General features: G+C 43.2%; 1 protein-coding gene across 1 annotated transcript in view; it reads left to right on the forward strand.

Moving 5' to 3' along the window:
• The first annotated feature begins 999 nt into the window (after positions 1-999).
• The window catches only part of SLC35F3 (solute carrier family 35 member F3), a 109,443-nt gene continuing 92,196 nt past the window's right edge, over positions 1,000-18,246 (forward strand). Inside the window, exons 1-2 of the mRNA XM_035108427.2 lie at positions 1,000-1,362; positions 2,226-2,455. Coding sequence (XP_034964318.2) covers positions 1,310-1,362; positions 2,226-2,455 — 283 coding nt within the window. The 5' untranslated portion in view covers positions 1,000-1,309. The remainder of the gene's footprint in view (positions 1,363-2,225; positions 2,456-18,246) is intronic.

Below are 18,246 nucleotides of genomic sequence, written 5' to 3' on the forward strand. Positions count from 1 at the left end.
TAGGAAGCTGCCATTGACCCTTCAATAGTCCAGTATTGTCTACACAGACTGGCAGTCGCTCTCCAGGGTTTCAGACAGGAGCCCTACCTTACCTGGAGATGCCAGGTATTGAACCTGGGCCATTTTGCATGCAATAAAGGTGCTCTGTCACCTTGGATCCTTTTTGCTATGACAAATGGCTGAATCACCGAGCAGGTTGGCCCAAGACATTTTGCTGCTTGCAGCAGGACAGCAAATCTCCTCTCTCTGCACCTCCAAGACAAGATGCACAGTACCCAAGGCCAGCCAGGTCAATTTGGCACCTGAGGCCGAAAATCCCACAAGCACCTCTCCGCTCCTGGGTTGTAAAAAAACACAATTACAGCTAAGTAAATGACTAACCACTTGCTGCCCTTTCCTGACACCCAAAATGCGCCTACCTCACTCAGGGCCGCCACTACTTATGAAGGAGCTGAATTCGTAATATTTCCCTTCTTCCTCCCCCCCCCTTTTTCTTCCAAAATCATCCTCATCACCAATAACAAATGTAAGGACTGACTGCTATTGCTGCGCGAGCTAATTCTCCTACCCCTTTGGAAATAAACGCATAAAACCCCTTTCTCTCTTCAAGAATAAAAAACCCGCTCCGCGCTGAGATCAAATAGAAACTAATTTAAGAAAAGTGTTTCGAGGCTTCGCAGAGGGCGCCTGCCTCCCACCCGCTGCCTTTCTTCCCAAGCCAGGAGGAGGGGCGCCGCTCTCTATGGCGGCCACGCTCCCTCCCCACGAACTGCGCACGGGCTCCCCCTGTCGGCCGCCGCGCCACATTCACCGCGCGGAGGAAAAGCGGGAGGAGAAGGGCGAGCGGGCTCCCCCTGAGGGGAGCGAGGCATTTCCCCCCGAGAACAGGCGAGCGAGAGCGGCGCTTGCCTGCGAGTGGGGCGACGACGAGCGTTGCTCTCCTCCTTCGCTCCTTCCTGCTGGAAAGGCAGCGGCGGCGAGCAGCAGCGGCGGCGGCAGCAGCAGGAGCAATAGACACGGACAGCAGGTTGCAGCCGGGAGCCGACGCCTTGCCCGCGCTGGGGACTCAGGCAGGCGGACTCTCATGCGGCGGCAGCAGCAGCAGCAGCTCTTCGCCGGCCGCTCCAAACTCCGTGCCTGCGCGGCGGCGGCGACGGCGGCAAGCGCTAGCTCCGGCTCCGTCCTACTTCCTCTTCTCGCCTTGGCGACCCGCGCGGGGGCCGCCGCCCCGTCTCTCCAGCCCGCCAGCCCGGGGCGGCTGCGCCTTCCTTGAAGCCTGGGAGCCCCCACTCCCCCGCTGCTCTTCCCTATGGGGATTCGGGAGTTCCCCAACGGCACGGCCAGGGGCAAGACCGTCGCCATGTGAGTGCGGGGCGAGGGGGGGCGGGGGGCTGGGTGTGGGGGGGGCGTCGCGCGCAGCAAAGGTTCCCTCACGCAGCCATTCCCCTTCTCCTGGGGGGGCCGCCGCGCCTTTGCGCCAACCCACCGCCGACCCCGTGAGGGAGGACGAGGGACACCGGGAGCAAAGTTTTCAGCCTCTCCTCCTCCTTGCTGCTCACTTTCTCCCGGCCGCGCTCTTCTTTTCTGCTCCTTGCTGGGTCTGAGAAGCGGAGGAAGCGGTGTGTTTGTGCGGAGAAGGGAGGTGGTGGTTTTGGCGCGGAAAGTTCGCCCGGAGCCTTTCCTGGCGAGCTCGGCGCGGGGAGCGGAGGGGGAAGGCGCGCTCCCTCGCGGCAGTTTCGAGCCCCTCGGGGTTGCGCGAAGAGCGGCGCAGAATCGTTGTACTAGGCGAAATAGTAGTAGAACTAGGCTGAGGGGAGGTTTGCGCTTTGTGCCCAGTGCCCTCAGCGGGGAAGGACCGCAGCCCTGTCAGAGCAGAGCATCTGCTTGGCACGCAGAAGGTCCCCGGTTTAATCGCTTGCATCTCCAGGTAGGGGTAGCAAGTACCCTTGCCTGAAACCTTGGAGAGTCGCTGCTAGTCCGTGTAGGCAATACTTAGCTAGGTCTAGGTGGACTGGTGGTGGGGCTTGACATAAGGCATTGCATGGGGTTGGACTAGATGACTCTTGGGGGTACCTTCCAACTCTACAATTCTGGGATTCTAAGGCAGCTGCCTGTATTCCTCTTTTGTTGCATTATTAACACCTTGTTCCTGAGAGTGTTTGCATTTATTACATTCACCTTTACCTTACCTTCCAATCACCCATCTCTCTTGTCTCTGCCTCTAGTGGCATGAGGAGATCTCCAGACGTCAGCCCCAGGAGGCTGTCAGACATCAGCCCTCAACTCCGGCAGCTGAAATACCTAGTAGTGGATGAGGCAATCAAAGAGGATTTGAAATGGTCCCGATCTGTGGAAGACCTCACTAGTGCGACCGTGGGGCTCACCTCTATTGAGGAAAGGATTCTACGGATTACTGGCTACTACGGCTATCAGCCCTGGGCTGCCAGCTACAAAAGTAAGTCCCTTGTTTATCCCTGCTTCCTTCACAGCAGCAGTCACCATTCTCTCTATATTACACACACACACACACAGTCCTCAACTTTCTGTCACAAGGAACCTTCTCAAACTGCCTGGGGAGGATTTAGGTTGTACTCTGGAATTAACCCCTTGATTCCTCTTCTAGGAATCAGTGGGTTTTTGTATCTTGTATTATCAAAGTAGATAAGAGATGGCCTTTGTTATTTGGCTAGTTTATTGCTCCTTCTTTTCCACAGCTGTCTTAGAATAATAGAATTGTAGAGTTGGAAGGGACCCCAAGGGTTGTCTATTTCAACTCCCTGCAATGCAGGAATTCTGCCCACAGCCATCCTTGGGTGGGCTCGAACCACCAACCTTTTGGTTAACAGCCAGATGCACTGACCCATTGCATGTGTGTGTATATGCCATGCATTATATATTTTTGTGTCAGTATAGCAAGACTGGTAACAGATGGGTGGATGGGGATGAACTTGCCTTCTTTCTGTGTGTGTCTGTTGTTTCAAAAGGATGTGGGGACATGAGGCGTTCTGAACTTTCTGGTTGTCTGAGGGGGGGCACTGTGGTGATTATTATATAAAACATATAATTCTTCAGATTTAGGAAAGGATTTCATCTTAGGGCTCAAGCTTGGATCAAATGTGGATTTTATGAAAGGTCACTGTGGCATAAAGGGCTTCTTTACGAATAAAAAATGTTAGATTAAATGGCAAGTGAAGCTTTTGTCTTCAATACATAGAATTGATCCGGGAAATGTCATACAGCTGGATGATTGAATGAATTGCTTTCAACTTCTAAACAGATTTGCACATATTGTATTATTATGAATTTGGGATGCTTGACTTCCCTAAAACCGTGAATCAAGCAAGGATTAAAATATAAATCAGGCCAGCTTCCTTATGAGATCACCTGAGAGATGGGCCATTAAAGGAGAGCAAAGGAAATGAGCTGTTAACAAAGTGAAGACTCTGTGTCAGACTCTCCCCTTCCCTGAGCTCTGAGATAATTAGCAGAGACAAAGCAAAGTGGAGAGTTTAGGATTGCAATTGGTGGTGATGTAACCTAGGAGGAAAATGGTTGCAGGCTGTGAAAGGCAGCAAGCTAGAGCAGAGGGGTCAGAGAGCCATGGCTGATTTCTGTTTGGGTCCAAGGCTGCAACTATGAGAAAAACAAGACCTTTTTGGTGTGTTAATGCTGTGAATCCCTCAGTTGTAGGTTCAGGTGGTATAGGTGTGTAAATAAACCATATATCATAAAGACACCACAGTCTCCGCTGTGCCTCATTTCCAAAAGGAAACACAGACCCTGGGTAGGTGCTTTGGACCCCTGGAATCTGTCTCTGCTCTAAGATTGGGGTGGCATATAACAGTATTAATCAAAGCAAAGTGGACTTTCATGCCAGAATCCTAACCTCACTTACCTGGGAGTAAACACCATTGAAATTACTCCTGAATAGACATGGTTAGGGTGCAGCCATAACGCTACTTACCGTATTGGCCTGAATATAAGCTGCACCTTTAAAACTGGAGAGGGGGGGGGAAAGGGAAAATCCGGAGTATAAGCCACTCCATTCCTCGCTGCTCCTGGCTGCATACTGCGGGGGGGGGGGGGAGCCACGCTGTGTTGCCAGCAGCCTTTCCCCTTCCTCGCTATGTGTGGGGCAGGCATCACTTTGCTGTACACCTGGTGCTGTTTGCCCTGTGCTCCTGGCTGCATACCACAATGTCACGAATACAGTGGTACCTCGACGTACGGAGACGATTCGTTCCGCGGCCGTCTTCGTAAGTCGAGGTTTTCGGATGTCGAAGTGCTTCCGGGGTTGTCGACTTCGGAAGGGAAGTCGAAGCGTTCGGATGTCGAGGTATGACTGTATAAGCCACACTTTAACTTTTCATGGTCAGAATTTGAGAAAAAAAGTGAGGCTTATATTCAGGCCAATACAGAATGTTAATTTTGGTGCTAAGGTATAATTCTTTATTTCTCAATACCATTAATGTAATAAAGTGATTAGGCTTACTTGTGATGGATGCTTTTGGTCAGTTAAATCTGTACTTGTGTGAATATATTAAAGAATATATTGAACAGTGGCTGGGGAAACCCAGCCAGATGGGTGGGGAATAAATAAATAATAATAATAACAACAAATTCTTATAGGATTCTTTTAACAACCACCACCACCAGTTAATGCTGGCGTTCCTACCAGGTTGCAGCCCTATACCCACTTATGAGGAAGCATGCCCCATTGAATTTAATGGGACTTCTGAGAAGAGTTGTGTTGGATTGTGCTATAAATGTGTACAATAATCAATACAATGTATAACACTACACTGATCATGATTCATGTTTTCATATTTCCAAAATCTGACAAAATATTTCTCTAATATCTCAGGGCACTGATGGTTGTTACAGACAGTGTGCCTATTTTGTGTGTTTATCATACAAAAAGACAGGAAGGTCCCCCCTCCCGGCCCATTTTACGAATCATCTGTAAGGGGTGCCAAATTCCGTGTTATGAATTTTCTGCATTTGCATGGTGACATCAAAATAACATGCCTCCTGAGTTGTCCAGGAGGAAACATATTCATTCTTCTCATTTTCCTTTCTCCAAACATGTTGGTTCAGAAGACGCAATGTTACCAGGAGGTAAGTCTGGAATTTCTGCATTCAATAATGGTGCAGCTTGGTTGTTCAAGAGCCTATCCTGTCAGTTCTGAAATATGGAAACAGGGCTTTATTAAAATTAAATAGCCACTCAATCCCTTGGAAAATGCCTTGTGGAGTGTCACAAATTTCTGTTTTGATATCTGCATGGAGTCAGTGGCTGAAACTGTTTAATGTTTTGGAGTTGGATGTCATTAACATGCTGATGACACCCAGCTCTGTTTTTCTATCAAGATCCAGGAGCTAAAGCTCTCCCGTGAGCCAGTGTCTGGCAACTGCAATGGACTAGATGAGGATGTATAGGTTGCAACTGAATGCAGATGAGGCATAAGTGATGGCAGTTGGGGGTCCTTGGAGAGAAAAAACCCAGTGATGGGATTTGCCTTCTTTTAATTGAGTATTTGTGCATTATAGGGGATCTTTTCAACCATTTCTTAGTTTGGATTCTAAGAATTCTTGGTTACTGCTTCTACCTATCATTTTTACTGCGCACTTTCCTGATGTACAGGGACCTGGCCAATATCTCACACACTATTTGTAATATGAATGGACCACTATAATGTGTCCTGTAGGGCTGATCCCTTGCACTTCACTTATTTGAGGGAGTAGGGCAATGGAAACAGATAAGATCTGTGTAATTGCTGTACACTCCTGGGAAAGATGAGTCCATAGGAGAGTCTGAAGCTAGCTAGTATGAATTTAGAGCAGGGGACTGACCAGCAAGGAGTTTGTACCCACTTGAAGGCCATAGGTCAGAAAACAAAAGTAGTCAGAAACAAGTCTTTCAGTACCTTGGACAGATCTCAGGGAAGAAACTCAGGTGGAGACAACTTCTTAGAAGGACTAGTTGCTGAGCTCATGTAGTTTTTCAGCTTGACTACCACCTCACCAGGCTCTGCCCCCTTACTGGAAAATGGAGATCCTTTAAGGAGCAAATATTTGGCCTGGAGCCTGACATTTTGTTGTGTCTCCGTTGCCAAGCACATTGCCTGTGGTGGCAAACAGATGGCACACAAGGCGTTTTGTGTGTGGGTGAGGAGCAAGGATGCTGGTTCTGTGGTGGTTTCTGGATCCTGGACTATAGTCTCTGGGTATCCTGGCTGAAGGGTTTTAGGTTCAAAGTGTCAGATTCCAATGGTTGCTGGACTCAGCTTGAGTTTCAGTTTCCAAATCGGGTCTTTGTGTGGCTGGTATTCCTGACTCATCTGATCTCTAGCCCTCAAAGTCAGTGCCCAAATTACTTTTGGTAGTCTGGATCTTGACCATTGCAATGACACTGGCAGGCTTCCCCCCCCCCCTTTCAGCCATAATTAAAGGGGCTCACCTTGGCCTCAGAAGACATATAAAACCTGTGCCCTGAATAAATCTGCCAGTTGACTATGATCTTCAAAAGAGGCTTCCCTTGCCGGGTTAATTTTAACTTTTTGAGAGGTGGTAGAATAAAAGTCTTGAGGAATTTTTAGTGGGTTGTTTCAAAATGCTCCTTTCAGAGCTTGAATTTTCTGTGTATTGCTTTGTGCCTGTTGTGTAATAGTCCCTAAGAGAGTACTCACTCCCCTCAGATGTGGCCATTTGTTTTGCATGGTTATCAAAGAAGGAAGAAGTCTAGAGGCTACTGAGGCCCCTGAAAGACATCTCCCATGACAAGCTTCTCATGATCCTTCTAGTCTTCCCTGGAGAAAACCTCAGGACGTTGGGAGCTATGCCCATGTACCTGCTGCCTCCAGGAGGGTGTGTAAAATACCACTGGGGATTCCCAATTTGGATGATTGTCATGCAAGGGACTACAGTGCTTTCCACCTCCAATGTTAAAGGTGCTAGAGATCTCTTGGGATTATTGGAAATTAATATCATCCACCATCCCACTTAGATGGGACCTTCAAACAAAAATATGGTGAAAGTAGATGATAGTGAGACTTTGAATGACAGCTGAGAACCAGCTTGACAGAAATGCCAATCCAGGAGATGCAGGAAGGAAAATACTGGATAATGTCCACCTGAAAATGTGCCTTCCAAATCTCTTTGTAACGAATGATATGCAATCTTTGTCCATCCTTTTATTTGAAGTCTCTTCTGATGCAGGCTCTCACCTTTTGACAAAGGTCTATCTAGCTGACAGCTAATACTTGGAATATACAATGTTCTCGAATTCATATTTGCCACTGGCTTTAAGCCTCAGCTGTGGTCTTTAATGTTAGTCGGCCTTTGGTTTTTGAGGCCCACATAAGGAGCCAACAATCTTCTTTTCCTTAGTGCCCTCCAGATAGGGGTAGCAAGTGATATTGCTGCTCTACGCCAGCTTGATGTTCAGCAACGGTCAGCTCCACAAATTCAGTTAAGGACTCAGCTATACAGATGCAAATAATAATAAAAATTCCTTCCAGTAGCACCTTAGAGACCAACTAAGTTTGTCATAGGTATGAGCTTTCGTGCGCATGAGCACAAAAGCTCATACCTATGACAAACTTAGTTGGTCTCTAAGGTGCTACTGGAAGGATTTTTTTGTTTTGTTTTTTGTTTCGACTACGTCAGACCAACACGGCTACCTACCTGTAACAAGCGGCAAATAAAACATTTAAGGTGTGTTGTACAGTGCAATGTACAAATGTGACACTAGATAGCGAAGGTGAGCTATAGCAAATTCAATATATTTTTCAAAACGCTTTTTAAAAAGGCATTTTCACAGCGTTTTTTATATGTGTGTACATTCCACATAAGTTAAAAATGTTGTGTAGTATTATTTTAAGAAGCTTTTTTAAAAATTGGGAATAGGGAAAATTGTGAAGGCCAATAGATGGGGCAAAGTGATGATCTAAGTTCTGTAAGTGCACCCGGGATTTTTATGGAAATCATCCTGAGTTCTATACTGGATTTTTTTTAAAAAAACCCAAAGGATGGCTTTGAGAGATTTGTTTTGGTAGAAGTGTTGCCAAATCAAATGCACCTAGTCACTCTAGGATCTATACACACACCCATTTGGGTCAATTACAATTCATTAACAAAAGCCTCAGGAAAACAAGGGCCTTTTCTAGTGGCAAAATGTTACTAGGAGCAGACCTGAACTGGAATATTAGAGGTATGTTATCTAACTACCTCTGTCCCAGTGAAACAAGACATTGGGACACAGGTCACAGACTTCCCAATAAGCAACTTTGATTTTTAAAGTAATGGCAGCTGTGGGATCTTTGGAGCAAGATCTGTTTGGGAGGCTGTAGTTACATATACTTTCTCCTCAGGAAAACACCAGATGCCAACTAGAATATGTTGCAGGGCCGGCTCTAAGGGAAGGCTGGGTGGCACAGGGCACCAGGGTGCCGTGCCCACCAGCCGTGGCGAGAAATGGGGCGGGGGGGAGCGATCTCTGCACCATGGCGCCCGACATGCTTAAGACGGCCCTGATATGTTGTATATTGTAAACCACTTTCTTTTTATAAAGAGTGTCTTCTGCTAATACAGGACTCATAAACACACACTCCTAGAGGCCTCCTTTAATTTTCTGCATTCTTTCCACTACCTCAGCTCCATGGCCCTTTAATCCCACTTCAATAACTAATCAGCTTACAAAAAAACAAGTTAAAGGTTGCTCCAAACATTATTTTAAAGAGATGAGGTAGATGATGTTTTTTTAATGGGAGCTGGTGTAACACAGTGTCTAAAAGAAGGAGCTGGCTTTAAGAGGAGTGTGAGGAAGAACACTAAGCATTTAGAAAGAGATATGGGTTATTTGCTAAATAGGTACAAATTAACTGGATCTCAAATAATTTATAGACAACTAGAATCCAAAAGAAGGGATTTGAACTCAGTGAATAAACCGCACTATGGCTGGACTGTTATATTTGAGACAAATGTTCTATGAATTTTCATTGGATTTTATTGGATTGGAATTTGCTTTGGAAACACCTAATTAACCATCTTTTGATAGCTTCATCATTGCTAGGCCCTGGAAGGATTGTTCTGACCAATATGCTACATTGTGGGAGCAAAGGGTGTGGCAAATGGGACTTCTAAAGAAACTCAGAAGGTAAAAGTGGCATAGGGACAAATGAAAAAAGGCCCTTTTGCAATGGTTTGGTTGAACTTTATTATTTTCACCAGTACTGCTGAACATGGTTGTCCCCCACCACTAGATGCCACTACCAGGCATCCTAACTGTGACTGAGCATGTTCAGGGTGGCATCTCATTTGGTTGTCCCAACCAACTCATGGATTAACCTAAAAATGAAAAATAAGAACATAAAAATTGTTTAAGATCTATTACATAAAGCAGCATGATCTGGACTTGATTTGCATCAACAAACTTTTCCACAGGCCAGTTTTGAGGCGGTGTTGAGTTCCATAGCTGTCTATTTGCAAAAACATTTTGGTTTTGATTGAGATTGTCTATTCTGTATGTTAGAGCAGATAGAATTGTAGAGTTGGAAGAGCCCCCGAGGATCATCTAGTCCAGGCATCCCCAAACTGAGGCCCTCCAGATGTTTTGGCCTACAGCTCCCATGATCCCTAGTTAACAGGACCAGTGGATAGGGATGATGGGAATTGTAGTCCAAACATCTGGAGGGGCCAAAGTTTGGGGATGCCTGATCTAGTCCAACACCCTGCAACGCATGCAGCTGTCCCACACAGGGATGAATCCTGCAACCGTGGTGTTAACAGCAGCATGCTCCAGGCTGTTTTGAAACTTAATAAAAATATAGTAAAAGGGGGATCAATTGTTTACAAATGAAATCTATCTTATCCTGATATCGTTCACAGTTTTAGAATTTTGCCCTGGGAGGGAGGGATATTCCAAAGGATTGTGAGTGTTTTGTTTTTACAGAGTGCCTTGATGTGTAGCTGTAGCTTGATGCAGCTGATACTGGTTTTGTTTATCTGACAGAGACACATTATCGTGAAGGAGGAGGTGTTGAAAGTGTGCTGTGCAGGATTTTATAATTGTTCATAAAGAGTTACAGTTTATTAAAAATGTTACTGAAAGTTACATAAGAACTTATAACTTCTTGGATAAAGTGTTGTCTGCTTTGTTGGCAAAAACTGGCTTGCTACTTGTACCTCTGCAGTAATTACTGCCTTGCAGGCTTTATTCTTTCAGTCTTAAAATGAGTGGTACCTTGTCTCATGAATGGCCCTATTGCCCATTAAGAGAAATATCTTTATTGGTATTTCTGCCAGATTGGACCTTATGGGGGGGGGCAGCTTCTGAGCTAGTTGTTAATGCTCCTTTCTGACATGATGACTAATAGTCCAATTGACTTCATGTTGAGCGACTGTGGGTAGACTTGCTGAAGTAAGAAAGATCACATCCGTGGCTCAATTATAACCTGCTTTCTGGGATTTAAAATTGTCTTTGAATGCTAATTGTAACCAAAGCTTAATGTGCAATGTTAATTCTCCACAGCAATATTTTAATGGCATCTGTTTCTTGGAATCTGTTTAATTTGGTGGAAGTTATGACTAAAGAAGAGGTAGCAATGCTTTTGAATTTACATACCGGTAGCTTTGAATTCAAAGTTATGCATATGTTTTATCATATTGCTGAGATATGTTTTGCATATTACACCTGAAAAGTACTGTGTGTTCTGAGAAAAACAAAGAATCACCTGCACTTAATCACAACTATCAGAATTATTATGCAGAAATTAGCTGTGGGAAAAGCAATGTTCACTTTTCTGTGATTACACAGCTATACTGTACAGAGAATATGCAGGGGAATGCAGAGGAGGGGAGCACAGAGGAAGGAACAGGATTGGGAACAGCTGGCATTGTGGTCCAGTTGTTCTGCAAGTGACCACTAACTTGTCTGATTTGAGTTGTTGGGGGTTGGATGAAATGCAGACTAGAAAGGGTATGTGTGTGGCATGCTCAAGTGTCAGTTGTTGTTGTTTTACATTGGCTTGAGCTGTAATGTATTCAGTTTGTGAGTTGGGCATAAATAAGTGGCAACATATGTGATTTTTGTTTATATGGGTCTGAGACATCTGCTTCCAACACTGGTCAGCCTTCTGCAGGGTTTGAAAAATGTTTTATCATGCTAGTGGTCACTCAGACTATGACTCAAAGAATGCAAATTTTCTCTAAGAAACCACTGGCTTAGTGTAATATACATGGAGGGAAGGCAATTTTTTTTAAAAAAAATGGAATAAATTCAGTCAAGTTTTATAAAGGAATTGGCATGTTATATCATACTTCTTGAAGGGATGTGGGTGGCGCTGCGAGTTAAACCACTGAGCCTAGGGCTTGCTGATCAGAAGGTTGGCGGTTCGAATCCCTGCGATGAGGTGAGCTCCCGTTGCTCGGTCCCAGCTTCTGCTAATCTAGCAGTTCGAAAGCACGTCAAAGTGCAAGTAGATAAATAGGTACCGCTACAGCGGGAAGGTAAACAGCATTTCCATGTGCTGCTCTGGTTCGCCAGAAATGGCTTAGTCATGCTGGCCACATGACCTGGAAGCTGTACACTGGCTCCCTCGGCCAATAATGTGAGATGAGTGCTGCAACCCCAGAGTCGGCCACGACTGGACCTAATGGTCAAGGGTCCCTTTACCTTTACCTTTATCATACTTCTTAGGATCCCACCTGTCTGGTCTTTGACCACAATAAAGGTAGATTGAAAGATTGATTAGGATCCACCAAATCAATGAGACTTCCAAGTTAAAATGTTTAAAATTGAAGTCTTTAACTAATAGTATTTAATAAGTGCAAAACAATGCATGGTTCAATTTGTGTTCCTTAACTACTTTCAGTCATGTTCCTGCCATGTACTGTGCCCACTATTTTACATGTAGTAGAACATTAATCTGATTGCTATCTAAACAAGTAAAAATGAAAAAGGCATGAAGCCTCATAATATGATTGCATGTTAAAACATTGAAGGCAATTAGAAAATTATTTATGAAAAAGTTTTTACAGTGTGCATTGAATTCTACAGATTAGCAATTCCCTATTAGATTGTTTTTAAACTGTAGGTCATGTAAAGGATGGAATTAATCTACACTGTTCCTCTGCCACCTGGGCCTGAGAAGCAAACAGCTTCTCCATCTGCCACCTGTTGGAAAGTAGCCTGCAGGCTGTTGCTGATCTATCTGGGAATCTGATAGTTGTAGGGAATGCAGAAATTCAAGCACTGTGCTTTGTGTGCTTTTGAATACGCTATGGTATCATTGAGGACCTCTTCAGACTGCAGAAAAAATATAGCTGCCTCCCTTTCTAGTAATGTTCTGCCATATTTTCCCCCCCAGCATATAGCTCAACTGTGTTAGCTTATACTAAACTTAAGGGTTCTTTAGTGTACATATTGGGAGTTGTCATAAAGATATTACTCACTTTTATTATAGGTTCAATCCTAAATATTGTTCATGCAAGTAAGTATTTTGGATGAGATATGCCTTTAGCTATGTCAGCATTATGGCTCAGATTATAGACACAATAAAATAAGGATGCAGAGGCTAGAAAATGAGGTAGAGTGAGAAAGAGGGCAGGGAAGAGCTTTGGACCATCTGTTCCTCTTCTGCATACCTTTGCTTGCTGCTTGAAGATAATGGGCACGTATGGGCTATATTTTTTTCCCTTGGGGGTTTCACTCTTCTTCATGAGCAGTGTGTAAAGGCCCTTATATTGCCAAAATGGCACCATCCATGCACAAGAGGGGAGGTATCAGCAAACATGAAGTACAGTAACTTGGCAGAAGTTTTTTTAATTAAAAAAACCACACTTTGAGAGGGAAGCATAAGGATGGAGAACCCAAAACAGCCAAATTAGACCTTTAAGGCTCAGTAGCTATGGGACACTGGATGAAGGGACAGAAAACCAAGGGAAGAGTTCTGAAATCCTGGAAGAGAGCATGGATGGGCGCTTGAATAGTAGTGCTTCACATTTTCTTGCAGGTCATACCTATACTTGTTTCTAATTGTACAAGTGGTGTGAAGGGCAGGATACAGGATGGCCCAGAAGGAAAAGCAGAGAGCTTTGGATTGGCATGCAGTAGCTTGGAGGTGTGTTGTGTTGCCAATCATAGCATCATTGGTGGAATATGAGAGGCCTTGGGATGCTGCAGGCCACATTCAGAGTGCCAGATCAGAGCCTTTGATATCCCAAGCCTTATAAGGTATGGTTGATGGAGTTGAATATGTTTAGCCTAGAAAAGAGGAAACTGAGAGGAGATATGATAGCCATCTTCAAATTTCTAAAGGGTTGTCACATGGAAGAATAGAAGTCGGACCAATGACTTTAAGTTACAAGAAAGAAGATTCCAAATAAACACCAGGAAGAACTTTCTGACAGTAAGAGCTGTTTGACAGTGGAACAGACTCTCTTGGAAGGTGCTGGACTCTCCTCCAAAGGTTGGATAGCCATCAGTCATGGATGCTTTAGTTGAGATTCCTGCATTGCAGGATGTTCAACTAAATGATTCTTAGAGACCCTTCCAACTCTACCATTCTATTATTTTATCTAGGCCTTCTTAACCCCCAGATTTGATTGCTGTAATGCATTGTATGTACGGCTGCCCTACAACTGGCCAAGAAGCTGAAGCTAGTGCAAAATGCAATGGCTTGAATACTCACTAGGACAGAGTGTTGCCACCATGTCACAATGCTGCTGAAAGAATTGTACTGGCTGCCATTTAGCTACTGAGCTTAGTTCAAGGTGCTGGTACTGATTTATAAAGCCTTACATAGCTTAGGATCAGGACACCTAAATGATCACATCATCTCTCATGCACCAATCTGATCACTGCATTCTTCAAGAAAGAGCCTTCTGCAGGTATCTTCTCATCAAGAAATCTGCATGATGTAGGAATTGGGTCTTTTAGAGTCATGGTACCTACCCTTTGGAAATCCCTTACTACCTGAGAAGTATATTCTCTGTTGTCTCTTTGGCACCTACTGAAGGCTTTTCTTTTCGACAAGCCTTTTAAGTGCAGATTCTTATCCCAGTCAATCTCTTTGCTGAATTTAAATTGTTTTTATATGTGTTTTATTGCTGATGTTTTTACTGTTAGTAAAGCATCTTGATCCCCATCATTTCTGAATTCCTGTTGTTCATATTGCTACCCTTAATATATATGCTTTCCTTGCATTGCCTTCAAATTCCCATGAGACAGGATTCACTGACATGTTAAAAACTACTTCACTTCCCACCCTCAACAAGAGAATTGTGAAATAATGTAGGACAGAGCCTCAAATGTTTGTTTAGTGGTGCATGCCTTGTTTAAAGTGTCTTAGAAGAAAATGTTGATATGCTGTTTCTACGATTCTCTTCCACTTTTTTGTTTGAACTAATATAATTTAATTTGGGACACAGGTGGTGCTGTGGGTTAAACCACAGAGCCTAGGGCTTGCTGATCAGAAGGTTCGAATCCCCGTGACTGGGTGAACTCCTGTTGTTTGGTCCCAAAACCTGCCCACCTAGCAGTTCAAAAGCACATCAAAGTGCAAGTAGATAAATAGGTACCGCTCTGGCGGGAAGGTAAACGGCATTTCTGTGCGCTGCTCTGATTCGCCAGGATGAGAAAGGGGAAAAGGGAACTTGATCGAGCTAGTGGCAGCCCATCAGTGTACCAAGAGCTGTATAAGCTCTTTAGTCCCATCAAAATTACCGTTGTGATAAATTACAACCACTAAAGAATTACATTATTTCTCCGGCCTTTTGCAATTTCTGATCAGGTCAATCAGTTGATTACTTTATGTTAGTACTGTAATAGGGAAAAAGTTTATTAAAACATGTTTAAACAATTTCCCCACAAACTCAAAGCACTTTACACTAAAAACAGCAACACAAAAACAAACAAATCGATATATGATTGCTTAATGGTTTTGTTTAACTGCTTGAAAGATTCTGGTGTGTGCAGGCATAGGAGTCTTGTTGGGTTTTTTAAAGTTACTTGCCAAAAATGCTGTTATTGTCAAACACTGGAAATTTAATGGTCTGTATCAAAACTCAGTGATTGAAGAAAGCACTCTTGGTAATAGCAATGGACAAGCTAACTGTATTGTTATGATTCTGGAATGATTTTGGGAATAATGAACTGTTGTAGCTTTGGTGGCTTGTTGGAATAATTACGTACTCAATAAACATCTCTCTTTCTGTCTTGTAACAAATACAGTATGTACAATAAGGATAGTTTTAGTTGATATTCTTTTTGTGTCTTGTTTATTATTTTGTTTTGCTTATTATAATGGCCTCAGACATGCTTGCTGTTAAAACTTCAAGGGGAAAGTCAATGTGCTCAGTGCTTTTTACACATAAAACTGAGACCACTAAGTGATACTAGAACTTCGCCCTTTTGGGGGGGGGGGAGGTAAGGAGTCTAACTTGTTCTATTAATAGTATATATGGTTGAACATTTAACTTTTCTTTGTTTCTTTTTTTACTAAAAATGTTCAGACAAACTGCTGTAGTGAATCTAGTGACCCAAATATATAAGCAGTTGGACTAACACAGGAACAGATCATAGGATGGGGCATAAAGTGCAGTGATGGTTTGTCAGAGGACCAAACAAGATGTGGCATTAAACATATATTTGAGTTTAATAGGCAAGCAGCTGCTAGAGGCAGGCTATTAGGTAATTTCTGACATTGCAGCATGTCAACCTCCTTTCCTCTGTTACCATGGTCCTGACAAAGCTTTGGAGCTACTATTTGTGTTCAGAGAAAATTTCCTACTGGCAGAAACACAGAGCTTTCATGGTAATAAGCAAAATGAAATATTTGTGAAATTTGCTGCTGCTCCTCTCAGCAGCCCTGGCTGACAGCTGACATATTTATGTCCCAGAAAGATGACCCAGTGTCTTTCAAAGGGGCACCCTGTGACATAAGCTTGGCAGCTACCAGCCAGTGGCTGTAGGAAGAAGATCAGCCTTCACCATTAAATAGGTGATGGTGGTGGAATCGGAGAAAAATACAGGGCAGGTTTGTTTCTACTTTTATTCCTAAATCTACCCCAAGCCCTATGCAAAGACTTCTAGTTATGCAATGAAGCTTTCCCCCCCCCATGTGCCCCCATGCACCCAATTAGCTGGGGGGGAAGGTCAGGAGAACAGCACATGGGAGAAGGAGAGAGGGGTTCAGTCAATCTGGATGCTTGTGCAGCTGTAGCATTCATTATAATGCAACACAGAATTCTACCCAGTGTTTCTACCGTGTTTCTCCAAAAATAAGACACCGTCTTATATTTATTTTTCCTCAAAAAACCCCCACGGTGGCTTATTTTCAGGGGATGTCTTATTTTTTATTAAGTATGGTACAGTTTAACCTACAAGGTTAAACTGCCTATCACTATAGCTTATATTTGGGGTATGGCTTATTTTTGGGGTATGGCTTATTTTCGGAGAAACAAGGTAGAAATAGGCAGTACTCTGCAGATAATTCATTCTGGAGATACTCGCTGGTATAACTGTGATCTGTATGAATGTAAAGCTGATTTATTGTCCATAGTCTGCTGCAAAAGTATTAAAAGTGCACCTGCACGCCATTATTCTTATTGCTGATAGGTTGCAGGATCTCTGCTTGGTTTTTTTTGTATGTGGATTGTTTTAAATTTTAAAAAAATAATGAGTTTTTTTAATTTTAAAAAAAATGATTTTTAAAAAGGAGATTTCAATGAAGGTTAAGCCACAAAAATAAAATATTGTGTTCACAACATGAGAGTTCAGTATTCACATCTAATACTAGAGGTTGTACATAGCTATGATTATCAGTTAGCCATTGACAGTCTTACTCACCATAATTAGTCGAATCCCATTTTAAAGCCACCTTTACTGAGTCTACGGCTCGCCATTGCTATATCTTGTGTTAGCTAATTCTGTATGTATGCATTGTGTAATGAAATTCTCTCCTTTTTTGTCTGTCATGAATCTGCCACCCTCAGATTCATTGGATGATCCTGAGTACTATATTAATTTCTCCAAACCATGTATAATTTTATATACTCCTGTCCTTCCCTTTCCTTCCCCCCACCCAAAAAAACCTATATATTCCCAAATGTTATGACCTTTCTCATAGTGGAGTTATTCCAGCCCCTTGATCATGTTGGTTGTCATTTTCCACACCTTTTCCAGCTCTATAAGAAACTTTTCTTTCCAGAAATGTGGCTTATATAAAGGAGGCGATCAGCAGAATGGAAGGGGGCTTTTAACTCTTTCTGGGTAGACAGTGGCACTGAGGCCCACCTGAAAGTTCCGCAGGTCCACTGGTGCGTCCTGGTCTACTGTTTGAGAAACACTGCACTATTTCCTTAATATGCCTTTCATTAGTGGAATATTCATTTAGTGTGGATCCTAGCGCACATTGCACCCAATTCTTTTAAAGGTGGAAAGTGGAGTTTTTTCTTCTTCAGAGTGCATATATACAAATGCTTTCTCTAAAATAAATAAAAATTAAAAACCTGCTCTTGAGGACTTTAGCTGTGCATGATGCCCCATTCTAAATCCAGCTTAAAATCACAAGTTCTTTAGTGAATAATAGAATGCCAGGATCAACTTTAAAGACAAACAAATGAAACCAAACAGAAAAAAGCTGGGTTGATGTGGCAGCCTTCTGGGACCTGGAGCAGGAAGCTGGTGTTTGAGTTTTTATTTTTCTCTGCTGGTTGGTGGGTGAAAGTATAGTTTTGTTTTTTGCTGTTGTGCTGCCAGAATTGTTATTGCTGTTAGGGGTATGGTTTGCTCTTTCTGTTCTATTTTATAAGGTATTAATGTATATATTCTCCATTGTAAGTTGCTTGGAGGCATGTTAGGTGGCAAGGGACAGATAAGTTTAATAAAGAAATAAAACTTAAAGTGATATGGAAGTCTCTAAATAATGGAAATTCAGTAAGCTGAATACTTCAAAGGGAATGCTTCTCTGATTTCTGCTACTCTATTTTTATGGTCTCTTTTCAAAATTCGAAAGTACAGTAACTTAGGAGGATACAAACCTTGGCACACATACCCTGGAGTTAGCCCCGCTGAACACAGCAGAGCTTACTTTTCTTGGTAAACATGCATATGATTGTGCTATTAGAATATTCCTCTTCAACACACTTTCACGAAAGGAAAAATATTTGAATAAATGTAGGTGTACTAGAATTTCCAGGTCTATATCCCTCAGCAGTTTATATGTTCTGACTGCCTTTCTGCCT

This window comes from Zootoca vivipara, chromosome 3, assembly GCF_963506605.1.
Source record: "Zootoca vivipara chromosome 3, rZooViv1.1, whole genome shotgun sequence".
NCBI classification, from domain to species: Eukaryota; Metazoa; Chordata; class Lepidosauria; order Squamata; family Lacertidae; genus Zootoca; species Zootoca vivipara.